Raw genomic sequence first — 16,788 nt, 5'->3', positions numbered from 1 at the left:
GGCAGAAACCTGGGGCTCATGGAAGTCCAAGCATGACATGAGCATGCAGAACTGCCAAGGACATAGAGAAGACAGTCCTTGCCAATGACGCCTCGTCCTTGCCAGTGATGTCCAACAATAGAGCCTCAATTTCTCCTCTCCGTTGGCCTGTCTTGAGATAGCAGCCTTGAAACAGTTTCAGGTATTCTCCCACACGGTGACCTTGTCTCAGTCCCACTTTCTCATAGAGTTACCAGGTATCTCTTTTGGATGGAAGAGGATGACATGAACCAAGGGGAAGGTGGTGGGGAAAAGGGAAGAGAGCAAGCAGCTGAAGTGTCCATGCTGATTCTTTTTGATCCTAAGTGGAAACCTGCCCTGGGTCAGTGCCACCAGATCAGCCACGTGCCAGCCAGCTCCTGAATTCCCAGTACTCACTGCTGGCAGATGAGAGCTGAAACTCACTTTGGGATAGAAAAGCAGCACAGGAGGAGTCAGTGCTTTACTCCTGTCCCCACTACAGCACCTGCAGCAAAGAACTCAGACTCAGCTGACAAGAGGAATTGAACTCCTGGCCACTATTCCTTATAAATAGGTTTTAAAGCCAGAGGGGACCTTTCCTGTCTACTTGACCTTCTGTAATATAGATGTCTGGGAATTTCCTCCAGAGGGACTTGCTCTTGGAGAAGGGCTTGCTGTTTAAGTGAGACACCTTTTTGCAAGACAGCCAATCTTAATTTGAAACCCTCACACAATAGACATTCCACAGCATCTTTGTTCTAGTGACTAATTACTCTCCCTGTCAAGCATGAATAGTTTGAATTGTAGATTTATTTCTTCCTACATACTAAGTATATTTCAATAGCCTGATGGTTGGAATTCTTCTGACCTAAAACCTAGCAGTCGTTATTTGGCCAGATGAGTCTTAAATTCTCCAAGAACTGCAAAGGCACAGTATTGAGAAAACGATGATTTGTTGTTTTGAAGTTTAGGCACAGGAAAGGGAAAAATTAGAAAAAGGACAAAAATTAAACATTAGGCAACTAAACTGAAAACAAACAATCACAATTTGCAGCAACTTAAGGGAGCCTACTGCCAAGGATGCTGCTGACTGCAATTAACCTTGTTTTTTCTTCCCCACACTCAAACAGCAGTTCCTGAAAACTACCCCATGCAGTGCTTTCTTCACAGGGTTAGCAAAGAGTTGCCCCATGCGTGGATAATACGGGCAAGACCTTTTTGGAAAAACCTTTTTCCTTTTTGGAAAGGGACATAAAACTACTTAGCTCCCATCCACTCAGCTTGGACTGAGGGTCTGCTCAGCTGCACTTGGCACTCCAACAGATCCCCAGAGAGAAGACCTACGCAGTGGGAACATGGCTAAGACAAAAGTTAGTCAAGACTTGACCTGAAAGAGGTTGGTATTTTGCTACAGTTTTAATAAGGATTCCAAAATAGAACGCTGAAGCAAAAATAAGGCAAAGTTATAGAAAAAGGCTCAGATAGAAGCAGGAGGAAACGGTACAGAGTACATACTGAAAGAAAAACAGCAATTCTGGAGTCCACAGTCATCATGTTTGTAGTAAGAATTTTAACTGAAGTGGTGGAAGAGTGAGAAAAGGACAGAGAAAAAGGAAAAGTGCAGCTACGTGAATTGACTGCAACAGTACACAAGGCTTTTAAACAGATTTTGAGGGATTAATTTTCAAGACAGAAATGGAACAAAGCAGCAGAAATGGGACAAGGACAGAGCATACTGAACAAACAGATTTCTTGCTAAAAATCACTTGATTTCTAGTTGGTGAATTGAAAGAAATCACATTAATCCAACCTCACTGAACTGTTTAGATGGCACTATGTGGGAAGCTATAGACTTTTTTCAAGTCTGTACAGCTGACAGAGGAAAAACACAGCAGGACATAAATCAGGAACAACACCTGCATTTACAGAGCACATAGGCAGGAAGGACTGTGCAGTTCTTTGAGCAGTGGGCTCAGGTCTGCATTACTTATGTTCTCTACATTGTGCAAGGAAGTAATTAGCTCAGGCACTACATCTTCTCCTACCTACCCTCAAAGTGAAAGGAATACAGCACCAGCAGTGCATATGGATACACTGCCTGAAGGGTTAATTCGCTTTTGCTAATGCAGGCTGCAGAGAGGAAAGGGGTTTGAGGAAGCTTTTGTTCCTGACAACTTCCTTTCCATGGCAAAGTTTACTGTCCAGAGCTTAAAAATAAAACAGGCACTGCTGACATCTTACAATGTGGGTATTAACATTTTATTTCTTAAAAAGGCAAAAAAAAAAAAAAAAAAAAAAAAAAAAGAATACATCGTTTTAGTGACTGGAAATGTGTACAAAGTTACATATTTCAAAGAATTCACTCATTAAAGAAACTGCCTTCAAAAGAGTTTCTCTAATGCAGAGGCATGGGACCTACAAATTCTTTCACAACTGATACTGCTTGTTTCAAACACTCTGTATAGCACTGGGAGAGCCAGCCATCCTCTGACACACCAGTGCTATAGGAGCCAGAGGTGCCATAGGAGCCAAACCCTCACCAGAAAAGATGTGGTAGAAGAGTCCTGAGTGCCAGGGATGCCCCCACAATTCTGCAAGGTAAAAAACTAAATGCTCCAATCACACTGTGCCAAAATCTAAGGCCATCTTGGGCAAACCCAACAGTTATCTCAAAGCTGTCAGAGAATAGGCAGTTCCCACACATCTTTAAATTAAATGATCCCCATCTTGTTTTGTAGTAATAGCTTTTTAAGGAGTGCATTTATATATCTCTATTAAAAAAAATACTACTGTGAAACTTACATGAACACACACAACTTTAGCAACACCATGCTTTCAGTGGAACTTGGCTATTAGCTGCTTGCAATTTATATACAAAGCTGATTAATAAGAAGGGCTGCTACAGGGAGCCAAGCTTTCTTTCCAGGTTATCCCCCGATTGAAACAAGGATTTCCTATGTTTTATCTTCCATGAGTTGGCAAGATTGAAAACTGTGATTAGAACACCAGGGTGCAGTGGCTTGTAAACATTTTGTCTTAGTATTATATTAAAATCCAATGCATTCTCACTACCTGCTCTGACTCTCTGCTCATGGATCAGTGAATTGATACAATCTTCTGTGAGCTCATCAGAGAAATGAACATTTTAGCCAATTAAAATATTGTAGATAAGTCCATTCCTGGTGTCAAGTCACTGACTATGGAGCAACACCAAACATGAACTTGATCCATCATAGAACTGCAGGCAAATTTTTCCCAGGATATCAGAATTTCAGTTCCACACTAGAAAAACAATTTATGTTTTGCATGGTCCCCACTCTGCAGATGGGGCACATGTTCAGAGGGAAGCAGTTTGCCAAGCTCAAAGGCCAAGACAGCAAAGCAGCCCAATAGAGCCCCTGATTCCTGATTCATGAGGCTCATGCTGGAGTGGTTGGATAGCAATGCTCACCTCTCTCCTGTCTCCTAAAACTCTCAACCCCCTTCGAGAAGTATGGGAAGATTATATGATACTGCATGGAAGGAAAAGGCACATAGGAAACTATCTAAAGTGAGTGCATCACGGATATTAAAAAAAAAAAAAAAAAAAAATTAAAAAAATCAAAGGCTAGAATAACTCAAGACAGGAAAAAAAACTCTTCCTGTTCTTGTTGAAGCTCTTCTTAACTCCTCCCTCCTCTTCACCAGCTGCAGTCCTGAGTAATGAACGTCTGCCACATCTGAATGGCAGCTTCCTCAGACCCTTTCCTTGTGCTTCACGTTGGCCAACTTGACTGTCTCCTGCTCAGAAGCAGGTGGAGAAGGCTCATCATGACATCCAATCATCAGCTGGTACACTATCACTCCAGCAATGGCCCCAAGGAAAGGAGCAACAATTGGAACCCACCACCACTGCTTACCAGTCCTGGAAAACAAAAGGGAAATGCACATGGTTAAGAATTGCAGCTTAAGCATTAGGATACTTCTGTTTCAGCCTGGAATAATGCAAAATCTGATTATTTGCAAACATCCCCATTGACATGCAAGACAACAGCAACCCTATGTCCACAGCAACATCCAAGGCAGTTGTTGCCTCTTGCTGCAAGTTCTGGGGACAAGCACTTCAGAGCAGCTGTTTCCAGGACTTCTAGAACTCTCTCTCCACCAAGAAATTAGAGAAACCATCACTGTCTGAGCTAGGCACTTTCACTTCCCTCCTACTGCCTGCAGGAAAGTACTCCTTTATAGCACATAGCCTCTACTACATATAGTTCTGAGTTTTCTCCAGATTCAACAAAATATAACAAAGGACCTGCACTTCCTTCCATTAAAAAAAAAGTGGATAAGATCATGTTCAAGGTGCACCTGAGCTTCTCATCTCTGAGATTTCCTCCCCAAGTTCATTAATTTGCTGGAAACTGTTGTAGCTCTATGATTTTTTAAGAAATCAAAACAGAGCAAACTGTGTCTTGTAAAGAGGTTTACACATTCCAAAGACACCATAAGGGTGCTAAGATTCTCTCTGGCACCACAGGTACCACCTACTTGAATCTGTAACTTTTTTCCCCCTTGATGCACAGAGTTTTCATTGGCAAGCTCTTACCAGAACACTTCAGTACCCCAGCCAGCAATGGCTGTGAAGAGACGAGGCCCAAAGTCTCTGGCAGGGTTGACAGCATAGCCAGAGTTGAAGCCCATGGAAGTTCCAATAACAAGCACGACAAAGCCAACTGTGAAAGCTTCCAGCCCCGTGGGAACAGGATTGTTGTAAGGATCCACGATAGCCAAGACACAAACAATCAGGGAAGCAGTGCCAATGAACTGTAAAAGGAAAAATCAGAAAGAAGAATTTAATCCAGATTGATCTTTTAACCAAGTTACTTAACTCTTCTGAAGTTCCATGGTTTTAGGACTCATTTTCTAAAGTGGAAAAGCTACAATAAAAACATCTCATGGCACTGTCATACAGAATTAGACTGAGTGCCCAGTTGGGAAAGGGATGATGGAACACGCTCCTCCTAGCAGCTGATAGGTTCCTTTGTGCCCACACCTCTTCCCTGCACACAGAAGAGCTATCAGTAACTGTGTAAGCAGCCAAATCAGCTGAAGACATCTTCCAGAACATGCTTCCAAGCTGCAATGCATTCTCTGACTAAATGAGAGGGCCAGAACAAACCCAAAATCTCTCTCTTGAAGTTCTGGCACCCTCCAAGCTCCTCCTTACCTGATCAAAGAATCCATTCACAACATTCAGATGCTGAGATGGGTAGGTGGCAAAGATACCAGCTGTGGCATTATCTCCTGTTACATACAGGTGGTTGGAGCCAAAAGCCCAGATGGCATCTGGAGGTGGAGAAAAAGCACCAGTCAGAGCCAGTAAATACTAATCTGAATTCTAATTCCCCCTACAAGGTGCCTAAATGCCTGTGGTGCAACAGAAGTCAAAATCTCAGATTTTGTTCAGAGCAATCTGAACAATGCTCTCAGACTAAATTTGAGTCGTCCTGTGTTGGGCCAGGAGATGGACTCAGTGATTCTTCTGTCTCCCTTCCAACTCGGGATTTTTTATGATTCCATACTGCAGTAAACTCGTTATTACAGAGGAGTTGTATCTTCATACCCATTGACACTCTCCTCATGCCATTCCATCAGGAACACCAACTAGCTTTAGCTTTCATTATATCCTGAACATTGCTAAGTGCTGATTACTTTGTTTGTTTAAGCTACAGAATTACAGCAGCACTGCTTTGTCTGGAGTTAGCAGTATTAAACATTTTCCTGATCAGAACAGAGTGATCAGTTCTTATCTCCTGCTGTAATAAGGAGCACAGTGAAAAGAGGAATACACTCATGAGTAACTGGATTTCCAGGTTATTTTTCAAGATGTAGAATCAGCCTGACAAGGGCTGCCAAAGTTGCTAGAAGTCTGTCTCACAGTAGTATTTAGACTATGCAGAAAAAAATCCAAGTGAAGTCTTTATTTATTACACAAAAAACATGAAGATAAAATGACTCTGGAGAAATGCACAGATGTAAAGTTTCTATCATTGCTATTGTTTCATCAACACTTCTGGGAGATATGCTGTAATCTAGACAGGAAAGACCCATGCACATCATGCTTTCTGCACCTACCATGGTAGAGCCCAAAGACTATGCCAGCTCCTAGGAAAGCTCCAAGTGTCTGGGCCAGGGCATAAACTGGTAGCTTGATCCAGGGCTCTCGGGCCAAGAAGCACATGGCAAAAGTGACAGCTGGGTTCAGGTGTCCACCTGCAGAAAGACAGAAGGTTTATGCACTTTTATGGACAGAACTTGAGCGCAAGAGATGAGCCATGGCACAATAGTCTCCACATGGGAGAAGTGCCACATAGGGAAAGTGCAGCCATGTAGGCCTACACAAGTATCACAAGTTCTCACAAGTGAAATCCAGCCCACACCCAGGGACACAACATACCTGACACCTGGCCTGCGATCAAAATGCCAAGCATCACAGCAAAGCCAAAGGCGAGATTGACAGTCAGGAAACCTCCATGGGTCCCTCTGCTGAGCACGATCTGCGCAACAGAGCCACAGCCGAAGAGCTGAAAGACAAGAACAGACTGAAATTACCCTCTGTGATTTACACCAGGGCCAGCTGCTGACCGACACTCTTGACTGCTCTGCTTACACCTGCATGGACCGTTGCAGCATACTCATAACTCGAAGCTTCAGCATTCAGCTGCAGAAAAGTCACAAGGAAAGCCTGCCTCCTGGCTGGTAAACTGAATCCATGACCAAAAGAAAGTTAAAGATACATCAGCTCACACTTCACATCTCCAGGAGACTGGACAACTTTGTCAAACATCCAAATGTATGGTGGCTAAAGGTAGACGAGAAGGATCATTGCTCAGATAAGGGACCTAAACTCCTTGCTGTTAAAAAGGGCTAATAATTGTCTGACACAGTAGCACATAGATTGGCAGGGCACAGTTTTGCTACTGCGTGGATATGAAGACATGGCTGAAGAAGGCTATTGTTCACATTGGCATTCAGGGACATTCCTTTCAAGCCATGGCTGAGGGATTGAGGTTGCCTTCCTGAGCTGAGATACCTATGCTTGTCTCATCCCCAAGGTTTGCTCCCTGCCATGGGCAATTTGAGCACAGCCCACACCACCTCAACACAATGAGTTCCTTCCTATGGCAACATCATGTAGGAAGAGATCAGGGCAACAAAACTGTTCTGTCACTGCAACACCAACAAGCATCAAGCACTCTGGGTAACAACCTATTTTTGTTGGGTGATAAGTAGTGTTGCCTAATTGCTAAAGGAAGTATGTGCTCGTTCTGAAAGACGTTAGCTCTCAGTGGGCAATTCTTCCTTTCCCAATCACATCCAAAAGCCATACTTCCTATGCTCACCCCTATCAACCCAGACCAGTTTCCCCTGGCTGTTCGGTTCATCACTCATCCAGATGGATGCCTCCTGCCTAGCCATGTCCCTCCACTACCCACCATATATTTTAAGGAGCCCTAGTCCTTATCTTCTGTATGCTTTTATCTTCCACTGGCTTAACCTGAACAGATTCTCAGTGTATACCAGGGATTATCTCATCACTAGATACAGAGAGCATCCTTAAACTAGGACAGGGATAACATCTTGCTCAAGATCCTCAAGGCTAGTGCCTAGAACTTGTGCCTGTGTCTGTCCACCTATCAAGATGTTCTGCTTCTGCAAATTCCATTACTCCAAGATTACTCAACTGCCACAAAGGCAGTATCTGCTGTTAGGGGATAAACCACCAAATAGGCATCAGGTAGGCAGGAGTGGATCTCTTCACCTCTTCTGCCAATGCTGGACATACCTGTTGAGCAACACACAATACAGTTGAAGGGCAAAGCCAAAACACAGCTAGTTCATCCCCTCAGTGACTGATGAATTACTAAGAAAACACTGCACTTAATCTGCTGGAAAAGGAGTGGCCAAGTAGGCTGCAGGCTGACTCATGAGGTGGACACTCTGTACTCAGGTACCTCTTGGCACAGGACCCTCTGTTGGAAGAACAAAGAAACCTGTAGAACTCGTTAGTTAGCAAAGTGATATCCAATACTGCTTTCTACTGGGTACATAGCAGCCCATTCCTTGTCCTCATACCAAGACTCTCACTTGGAAAACCACAGCAGAGGACACACATGTGCGAGGGCAGAAAAGATTAGTTGTTGTTCAACAAACAGAGCTATCGTTACCAGCTTTGTCCAAACCATGAGGAAAGCATAGCTACAAGTGAGCAACGAAAAACTTGCTAATGACCAGGGTGACATCTGTTCCTTCGCAGAGGAGTCTCAGCACACATTAGGCAGAGTTTTGGACAGAGTACTTGGCTACGGTGTTTGTCTCTCTACAGCCATGAAGCATATCAGTTTGACCAGGAGGTGAGCCCAGAAAAAGCTGCAGAAGGCAGCTGAGTTTGGTAGGGTTGGCCTCAGTTTACTGTAAACTGTAGTAATACAATCACAGAAAGGCTTGGGTTGGAAGGGACCTTAAAGATCACATACTTCCAGTCTCTTGCTGTGGGTAAGGTTGCTACCCACTAGATCAAGCTTATTCCCATTGATGATGGAATCTGTGTTATTCACTCTGAAGGAACTCGCAGTTCTGCAGGTGGATGGTGGTTGGTTCATCAGACACACATAACTTTTGGTCACAGAAACCACAAGTTCTCCATTCCACTATCTGTGACCACACTTATTCACAAAGGTCTTTTGTCAAACTGGAGGAATTCCAGCTCTGGTGTTTCCCAAGAGGCTATTCTCCATTCTCCTCTCTGCCATCCTACACCTAGCAAGAGCTCCCCAGCTTTTTCTCAGAAGAGAGTCTATGAGCCATGCAAAAACACCCTGGAGCCACTCCACAGGAACATTACAATTACTTATCAGATATGCCCTAAGTTCTTGTTTGGCTTAATTCAGCACAACAATAGAAAAAAAATGACCCTAAGTAGATTAAAATAAAAAAGTAAGGTAATATTTAGGGACAAATTTGAGGTTTGATATGCTTATGTGCAATTCCATCCCGCACCAATGGAGTCCTTTAAGCATTCCCATACATGACATCCAAATCATGCTCAACCCTGCTCTTGTGACAAACAGTTTTACATGAGAGCATGTGATATAAGCGGCAGCACTGAGTGGCAGCCAACAAAACAATTGCATATGCTAGGTGTAGGGGCAGCTTTGATACATGTACCAGGTGGTTCTGTTGTCCAGAGGGATACAGTTCCAATCCTTGCTTATGCAGATGCAAAATCTACAGTTACTATCATCAGATAAGCGTAAAATATATGATAGCCTGCAGCGAGATTTATTTTGCACCTTTAGTCATTTTGTTTTATGACTGATACAGTCATCTTGGATGACCTTCACATGCAGTGAGGAGAAATGGCAGCTTATGGAATGGAGCCCAGCCTCCCAACATGGGTATCTAAATCAAGACAAGTGGCTTGATTTAGGGTCTCATTTTCCCCACTGATGTAGTCAGCACTCAGGTCAGCCAACTCTGAACTTTCCTGTCTACATTTAGGCAGAACAAATCCCATCAACTCAGTAACACTCTCCTTTATCTTTCAAGACCCCTAAAAAGACAGCAGTGACAGATATGTTAGAGCCTGGATGACATACCTGAAGCACGCCACGTGTCACTGTGATCTACCATGCTGCTCATGGGGACACAGTTCAAAGTTCACCATCCTCTGTGACAGATTTTGGCATGATCCACTTTTCCAAATCTTTGCGCTGCCAGGTGCCTATTGTTTGGTTGTGGTAAATGACCACATAAGTGACATAAGTGACATAAAACTTACGATCGCGCCATTTCCAATTCCACTCTTTGTTAGCTTTCCCTCCAATTTCTTCTCTCAGGCCATACAAGACAGGATACCCTGACCATTCTATTTTCTTAAGTCTTCGTTTTCCACTACTTACAGTGTTCAGGAGCATCTAGCTTGAGTTGCAAGGCAAGGAAGATTATATAAAATACAGCAGCATTTGTTCAATTTAAATCCATGGACCTAAGCTCATGCAATGGATATGAGTGGTGCACACCCAAGGAAATATGATCCTTCATTCTTGGTTTTAATAATCTGCTGCCAACACATAGTTTTTACATTACCAGAAAAACATCTCAACCAGCAAAAACTCAGGTGAGTCCCTCACAAGGCAGCATGCAGCCGTCAGCTGTTTTATCCCCATGACCCATTAGACAAGTGTTTTTTAAGTACTAATAAAATGATTGCAACAAGCCATTACTCAGACATATAAAAGCTATTCTTCCAGGAGTTGAGGTCGATGCACCATTAACCACGTTAATGGAAAACAGCTCCCTAATTTCATCTTACTGTCTCAAGCAGATCTAATGGTTCTCATGGCCAACAGGAAAGCTTCTCATCTCCTCTTTCCTCCTGAGCTGATCCAACTTGATAGACTGCAGAAAATCAATAGGAACATACCATGTTCTGCAGGATCAGTGAGTTGAACTGGTTCAGGGATGAAGGGGCTGGAAGACTCCAGGGGTCGAAAAAGGGAGGAGATAGCCAGAAGCATGTTGCTGGGTGTAACTTCATACTCAGAAAAACTCAACCTCCCTGCGTCCAGGTTGTGGTTGAGATAGGCCATGTGGCTTTTCCACCCACAGCTTCCCTGGCAGAGAAGCCCTGGAGTTAGTCACAGCTCTTAGGAGGGGGCCTTGAAGGACACAAACATGGTGAAAGAGCTAATGAAGAACTAAGGGTTACTGGGTTCACGGACAAATCCTGACCAAAACAGTTCTGTTCATGAACTCAGGCAGAAGACAGCACAGCAGCCAGGTTCCCTCCCTCTCCTGCCCTCTTTCCCTTGTTGGTGCTCTTTCACACCTTCAACAAACACAAAAGGCCTGAATGGATTTGTTCTTGGATTTCAGACCAACTGATCCAAATCAAGACAGGAAAACTTGGTTGGCATAGCCCAGAAGGACTATTATTACCTGAGTTGCAACTTTACCCTTCAGCCTGCAAAAAACAAGCAAACAAGTGCATGGGAAGAGCGGCTCAGCCCCTGCTGCCCTCCGGTGGACAGCAAAGGTGACATAAGGGCAATCAGATCCTGGGGATAATCCAGGGGAAGGAACCCTGAGAGGAGCCCAGTGTGCATGGGCCTTCCTCAGCCTCAAAGCCCGTGCATCCAGGGGACCTCCAAAAGCCACAGGGGCAGTGCAAGGAGAAACATTTATGCCTTTCTGCAGCACCTCTTGAACAAATAGGTGGGTCGTGAGTTAGAGGTTGCTAAACAGGAGAGAAATATCATATTCCACAGCCTTGCTGGACCTACCAGCTCCACCTACCAGCCAGTCTCGGTAGGAACAAAAGCCAGGCTCAGATGGTCTGTAATGTTACAGCTCCCTCTGCACCGAGAGCTGTCTTGGAGCCAAGTGAGGCAGCAGGAGTGGGGAGATAAGAGGGGCTGAGGGAAGCTACATCATATGTACACTGTGGGCTACAACAACACTTCAAAGAGCTCAGTGAAGAAAAAAAAAAAAAAGCTGAGCAACCTACAGCAGAGTAGTTGGGCATTGGCGGGGAGATGTTATTTAGTTTGTTCCGTCCTCATGTGTACTGAAGCAAGAACACGTTCTGATATCCCTGATGTCCATCAGATAAGGAAGCCTTATCTCTTGGAAAGACCTGGGCTTCACTCACAGTGTTGGGCATTGCTGGAGAAAGCTGTGTCCCATCAGGGCAAGTTGTAGTGCCTGAGCTTTCATCTCTGTGCGAAGGAGAAATCTCCCTGCTCCTGCACTGGAGCAACAAGGCTATAGTTTGGGTGGTTAACAAACAGCTCTGAGCTCTTCTGGTGGAAGAGGTGGTGGAAAGCAGCAGCAGTGTCAGCAGTTAGATGAGGTTCCCCTTGCCTTGATCATCCCAGCCACCTTACTGTGTTGGCTTCTGTGGTTAGCAGCACACTCAGATTCTAAAGAGTTCCCACCTGGCCGCAAAGGCAGGACAGCCTGGCTGAGAAGCAATTAGGAATTGTTTTGTTCCTTCCTTGTGCCTCAGCAGCAGTGAATCATAGTCTGACTTGGAAATCAGTTACAATAGCAAATTACTTCTGCAAACGTTAAAACTGAACAGGGACAGCTTTGGTATTTGCAGCCAGCAGACAAAGACAAACAGTCCAAGCCTTTAAGGAAAGCATGGAGACCTGCTGCTGGAAATCTCGCTTTAGTGAGTTGCTACAGCAATAACACAAACAGCAAGTGAGTCGGAAAATGCCTTCAGTGTTTGCATTGCTTAACTATTTCCAGCAAGAGGTGCTTCTGACATGGATAGAAAGTTCAAACCTAACATGTCTGAAAGTGTATGTTGGGGGGAGAGGAAGGGGACTGCCATCTTCACTATCAAAGGAAACAGAAGAAGCGCTAAACTCTTGTAACAGGAGGGTCGCAAGCAACAGAGTGTAGCTCTGTTGTGCAAGGCACATAGCAAGAGCAACTCAACTGCAACTCCTTTGTGCTCTTCAAGGTTTGGCTGCTTAGTTGGATTATTTTTCTTACCTTAAACAAAAAGGCAGTATTTTCTCTTAGGCAACACTCTGCTGCCTTTATAACTCTTACCAGCAGGTAAGAACTGTGGGGTTCTGAAATGGCTTTGCTGTAGAAGAGCTTTAGAGAGCTGCCATTATGCAATTGAAGGGGAGGAGGGAAGAAGCTGAAGCCATTCCAATATCCACAGCGGGACAAGTTCTACATTACACAGTGCAATCTTAAATAAGCTGCAAACCTTAAACATTGGACTCAGGAAGTTGACTTTGGTGTGAATGATACCAAGCCTTAAATCCATCCCCAATATTGCCTAGTTCTAAAGAAATTCATATGCAGCCAACACCATATCCCACAAAAGCAGCTTCATAGATTCCATTTTCTGAAGCCCACAAGAGGTGCTTGCTGGGCTCAGCTGCAAGTGAACGCTTTCATTCTCAGGTCAGCCTGTTGGGACTTCTGCAGGATAGGAATGTCCATTTTCCCTCCAGGCAGGATCAGGATCTCTATCCTGGGATTATCTGGCTTAATCCACTATCAAGGTCTTCTGATAAGGAAAAAGACAACTTCAAGGCTTTTGCTTCTGCTTTCAGGGCAATTGATGAAATAAAACAGATACAGAGGAATATGGGTGATAGGGAGCAATTATATATATATGTACTATATTTATTTTAATTTTTAATAAAGTATGTAGCTCCTTACTAGCAGAAGAACAGACTGGGACAGCTGCAAGGAACGAACTTCCCTCTCTGTATTCCATGCTAACAGCCAGGCAGGGTTCGACATGCGTGGGACTTCCCAGTTCTCCCTCTGCATCTGCTTCCATACAGCACAGAGGTCCCACTGCATAGGAGCTGAAGAGATCCTGGATCACTCTGGGACAGAGTTGAGAGCACCAATAAAAGCAGCATTTTCTTTGTTCCCAGGCACCAGCTCAGGGAGTCCTGGACAAGGTGATGAAACTGCTTTTGCACACAAACATGAAAACAGAGCAAGTGTGATGCTCCCTGAAGCTAATGGTGCCCACTCTCATTTTGGAGTCTGGATAAGCAGTGGGACCAAACCTTTCCTGGGGCTCTGAGCACACCCTGATTCCTCTCCGCCTCAAAGCAGTGAGACTATAGGGGAAAATTGTGTCAGCAGAGAGAATAATTTATTTTTTAACCACAAGCCCTTCTGAAAGCTTGCACAGCTGAAGATGTGCCTCATTTCTCCAGTAGAACTAACAGAACTAACCTGGCTAGCAGGAGACATTATCTTTCCCCCAAGCACTACCTTGCATCTATCCTGAGACTCACTGCAGAGACCTTCTGCTGGTTGCATTCCCATCAGCTTCTTATCGCCTTTATCCCAAGTAACTCTTCCCTAGGAAACCAACAGAACACATCCTGAAAATCATCAGAGCTGGGTCATTCTGGAAATGAGGCCACTGCACTGTGCACAGCTGCTTTCTTTTAGGAGTGGTAGCATTTTATTGTCATGTTTTTCCCCCTGTGCAAGACTCAGTAGTCCCCTCTTCCCCATAAGTAAAGCACAAGACAGTGTGTCAGACCCCCAGGAGCACATGTGGCTTCATCAGCCTTCCTCTGCCCCTCAGTCCCTCAGTCCATCAGTGCTCTCCTCAGACAACCAGTTACAGAGGGCATAAACCCACAGTCACTCTGCCACATGGGTTTACACCACTTCAGATGAAGTTTCACCTGCACACTTTGGCTGTGCTACCACCAAATCATTGGGCATTGCATAGTCCTGCATTTTTGGACACCCAAAATGAGATACCCCCACCGCAGTGTTGCTGCACTACTGTGTGATCCCTATCCTTCACTGCTGTCCTACCTGCTCAGATCAGGCTTCAGCGTCAAAGATATCTACCCCTATATCCTGTCCCTTTGGAAATCCAGCAGTACAGCTGAGTACAGGGCAGCAGAGTTTTGTTGCAGTCATCATTTACAAATGATGTGTTTTGTAGTGGGAGTGACAGCCTTGCACTTTCACGCAGGCGGGATCAGCTGCCAGCACAGGCTGTCCTGGTGGCATGCAGCCCTGCTGATAAGACCCTTGGGGACCTGCAGCAGGCAGTAAAAAATTTTGCTGGAACAGCTTAAATTCTGCCTGTTTCTTCTTCACAGGATGCACAAAGAAAACAAAGTGAGGTTTTCACTGCCTGGATGATAACACTTAAACTATTTCAGTGCCAAGACAATACCCCAAGGCAGAGTGGGGAAGGAAGTTTTGCATGATCTCTAGCAAAACACTTGCTCCAGTGCTGAGTCTGCTCTCTGTGCTTTGTGAACACACAGACACACTACAGCTCTGCAACACCTGCTGAGCTCTGCAGAGCCCACTCCTTGCCAGCAGCCCTAACGCTCACCCTACAGCACAAGGTTATCCTGTATGGATAACGGCTATGCCAACAGGCAGGTTGCACGGGAGCTGGGCTCATTCACCTGCAATTCCCAGCAGCAGCACAGTGCCAGGAGCAGCACAGTCCCTGCACCAGGACGATGTCCCCACGCCCCAGCACAGACTCACCACCAGGATCAGCGTCCCCAGGCACTCAGCCAGCGCTTGCCGCACCAACTTATTTCGGATCCTCAGGTGCTCCTCGATGGTAGCAAGCACGTCCTTTTGCCTCCCCATCGCAGCAGATGTGTCCTCCCAGTGGTGTCAGGGACCAGCAGTAGCTGACAAAGCCTCAGCAAGGTTTCTTCTCCAGCAGAGCAGCTCTTGCTTATAAGTAAGTTTTGCGGTGCCTGACACACCCCCACCCAGTGACCACACCCCTTCCACACCATTCAAAACACTTTTTTCCTCCTCCTTTTCAGCATGAGTTGGGCTGGGCTGTTTTCTTCTTTGTCCTTATTGCCCATGTAGGTGAGCAAGAGACTTTCAGAAGGAGGAATTAAACGTGGCAGAGATATCCACCCAAACACAAATCCCACCAATTGCATGAGGCTGTGACTGCCTCTCCTCAGCTTTAACCAAGGTCCAAAAAGCCAAACCTGTGGACCAAACAACATCTTTACCCGTCTGTAGTATCACACTACCCAGCTTTCAGCTTGCACTCCCTCTAAAGCCCACCGCAGCACGGCAGAGGCATTGCTGCCCACCAGTAGGATGAGACTGCCTGGATGAAAAGCTGTCCCCGTCTGTGGCCCTGGGGCTGTTGGCAGGATGTGTGCCACTTGTGGTGTCTGGTTTCTGTTAAGACAGCAGTAAAAATTCCCCAGGCTTGACGCAATGCAGTGGGTGAATGCATGGGATGGATGGACCCCCTTCCAAGATTTGTTCCTTGACTCCTCTGCAAAACCACAGATTCCTAGCCTCTCTTCTTCCCCTTGTTTAACCACCAGCTTTCCCGCTGGAAAAACAGAGTGGTGATAAATTGGCTCTTATTCCCCACAGGAGCCGCAGCCAGCCTGAGGAGTCAAGTCAGGAATGCAGCTAGCAATAACGTGCAAGGAATCAAATGCAGGGAAACATTTAGGTCCAAACACAACTGCAGGGACAGGAAACATCCCTCATTTCTTTGGGCTTTGGTCTGGTTTGCTTTAACCAACATCAGTGAGGTCCTCCAAACTGCAGCTGCAAGGGGTTTGCCAACCAGAGCCAAGGTCAGCAACTTCTCCTTTCTCTCTCCTTTGTCTTTGTCTATTTCACTGTGCCTCACCCAAGGAATGGAAGGGCCACCACTCCACTTCATCCTGCACTTCTCACCTTCCTTTATACTCCCCTCTGTGCTTTAAACGCTGACATGGTTTAGAAGACACCACAGCCAGAAATTAAGCTGTGGTGTCTTTCTTTTTTTTCTTTTGGCAGCTCCTAAGCTAAGATCTATGGCTTTTTTTTGCCATTTGTTGAACTGTCAGTGGGGAGACGCTGTAGTGTAGGTTTATGGAGATTTACTTACATAGGATCCTAGATCCTGTTCTTTTCCTGATGGCAGGGACAGGGCCACTGTGCTGGGAGCAAGCAGGAAGACCAGAGAGAGCCAAGAGATGAACAACAGGGACATGGAGATGTGATGCTCTTCATATAAGCAGAAACACAGTTCCCCTCCATGCAGCATCTGATCCTTACTGGCAACAAGTCATTTTCAAGACTACAGAAATGTTGTCGTGACTGGTGAAGGGAGAGGAGATGTCTGGGCTCCCAGGGCAATGACAAAAGATAGTGGTAACACCAGCATCAAAGCTGGTACATGGAAAAGTCTAGACAGATGAGAGCCTGAGGAGCTGGGATGGAATGGGCATTCCGACA

General features: G+C 45.2%; 1 protein-coding gene across 1 annotated transcript; it reads right to left on the bottom strand.

The window, feature by feature from the left end:
• Positions 1-2,240: 2,240 nt before the first annotated feature.
• AQP3 (aquaporin 3 (Gill blood group)) lies at positions 2,241-15,262 on the bottom strand. The gene is made up of 6 exons (XM_042862420.1): positions 15,061-15,262; positions 6,434-6,560; positions 6,112-6,249; positions 5,204-5,322; positions 4,583-4,800; positions 2,241-3,904 (listed from the first exon to the last, which is right to left on the bottom strand). The coding sequence occupies exons 1-6, from the start codon at positions 15,166-15,168 to the stop codon at positions 3,736-3,738; spliced, it is 879 nt and encodes a 292-aa protein (XP_042718354.1). The 5' UTR covers positions 15,169-15,262; the 3' UTR covers positions 2,241-3,735.
• Between the last annotated feature and the right edge of the window lie 1,526 nt (positions 15,263-16,788).

This window comes from Lagopus leucura, unplaced genomic scaffold, assembly GCF_019238085.1.
Source record: "Lagopus leucura isolate 7727_CA_CO unplaced genomic scaffold, USGS_WTPT01 Super-Scaffold_650, whole genome shotgun sequence".
In the NCBI taxonomy this organism is placed as follows: Eukaryota; Metazoa; Chordata; class Aves; order Galliformes; family Phasianidae; genus Lagopus; species Lagopus leucura.
The sequence above is the reverse complement of the archived record's forward strand: the minus strand, read 5'-3'. Positions and strand labels throughout refer to the sequence as shown.

Bases quoted from the DNA above. Each gene is read 5' to 3' on its own strand.
- AQP3 (XM_042862420.1), bottom strand. From the start codon at position 15,168: ATGGGGAGGCAAAAGGACGTGCTTGCTACCATCGAGGAGCACCTGAGG. The intron at 6,250-6,433 runs GTATGTTGTGTC...GTCTTTCTGCAG, and splicing joins GATCGCAGGCCAGGTGTCAG to GTGGACACCTGAACCCAGCT. The intron at 5,323-6,111 runs GTAGGTGCAGAA...CTCCACCTCCAG, and splicing joins AGTCTTTGGGCTCTACCATG to ATGCCATCTGGGCTTTTGGC.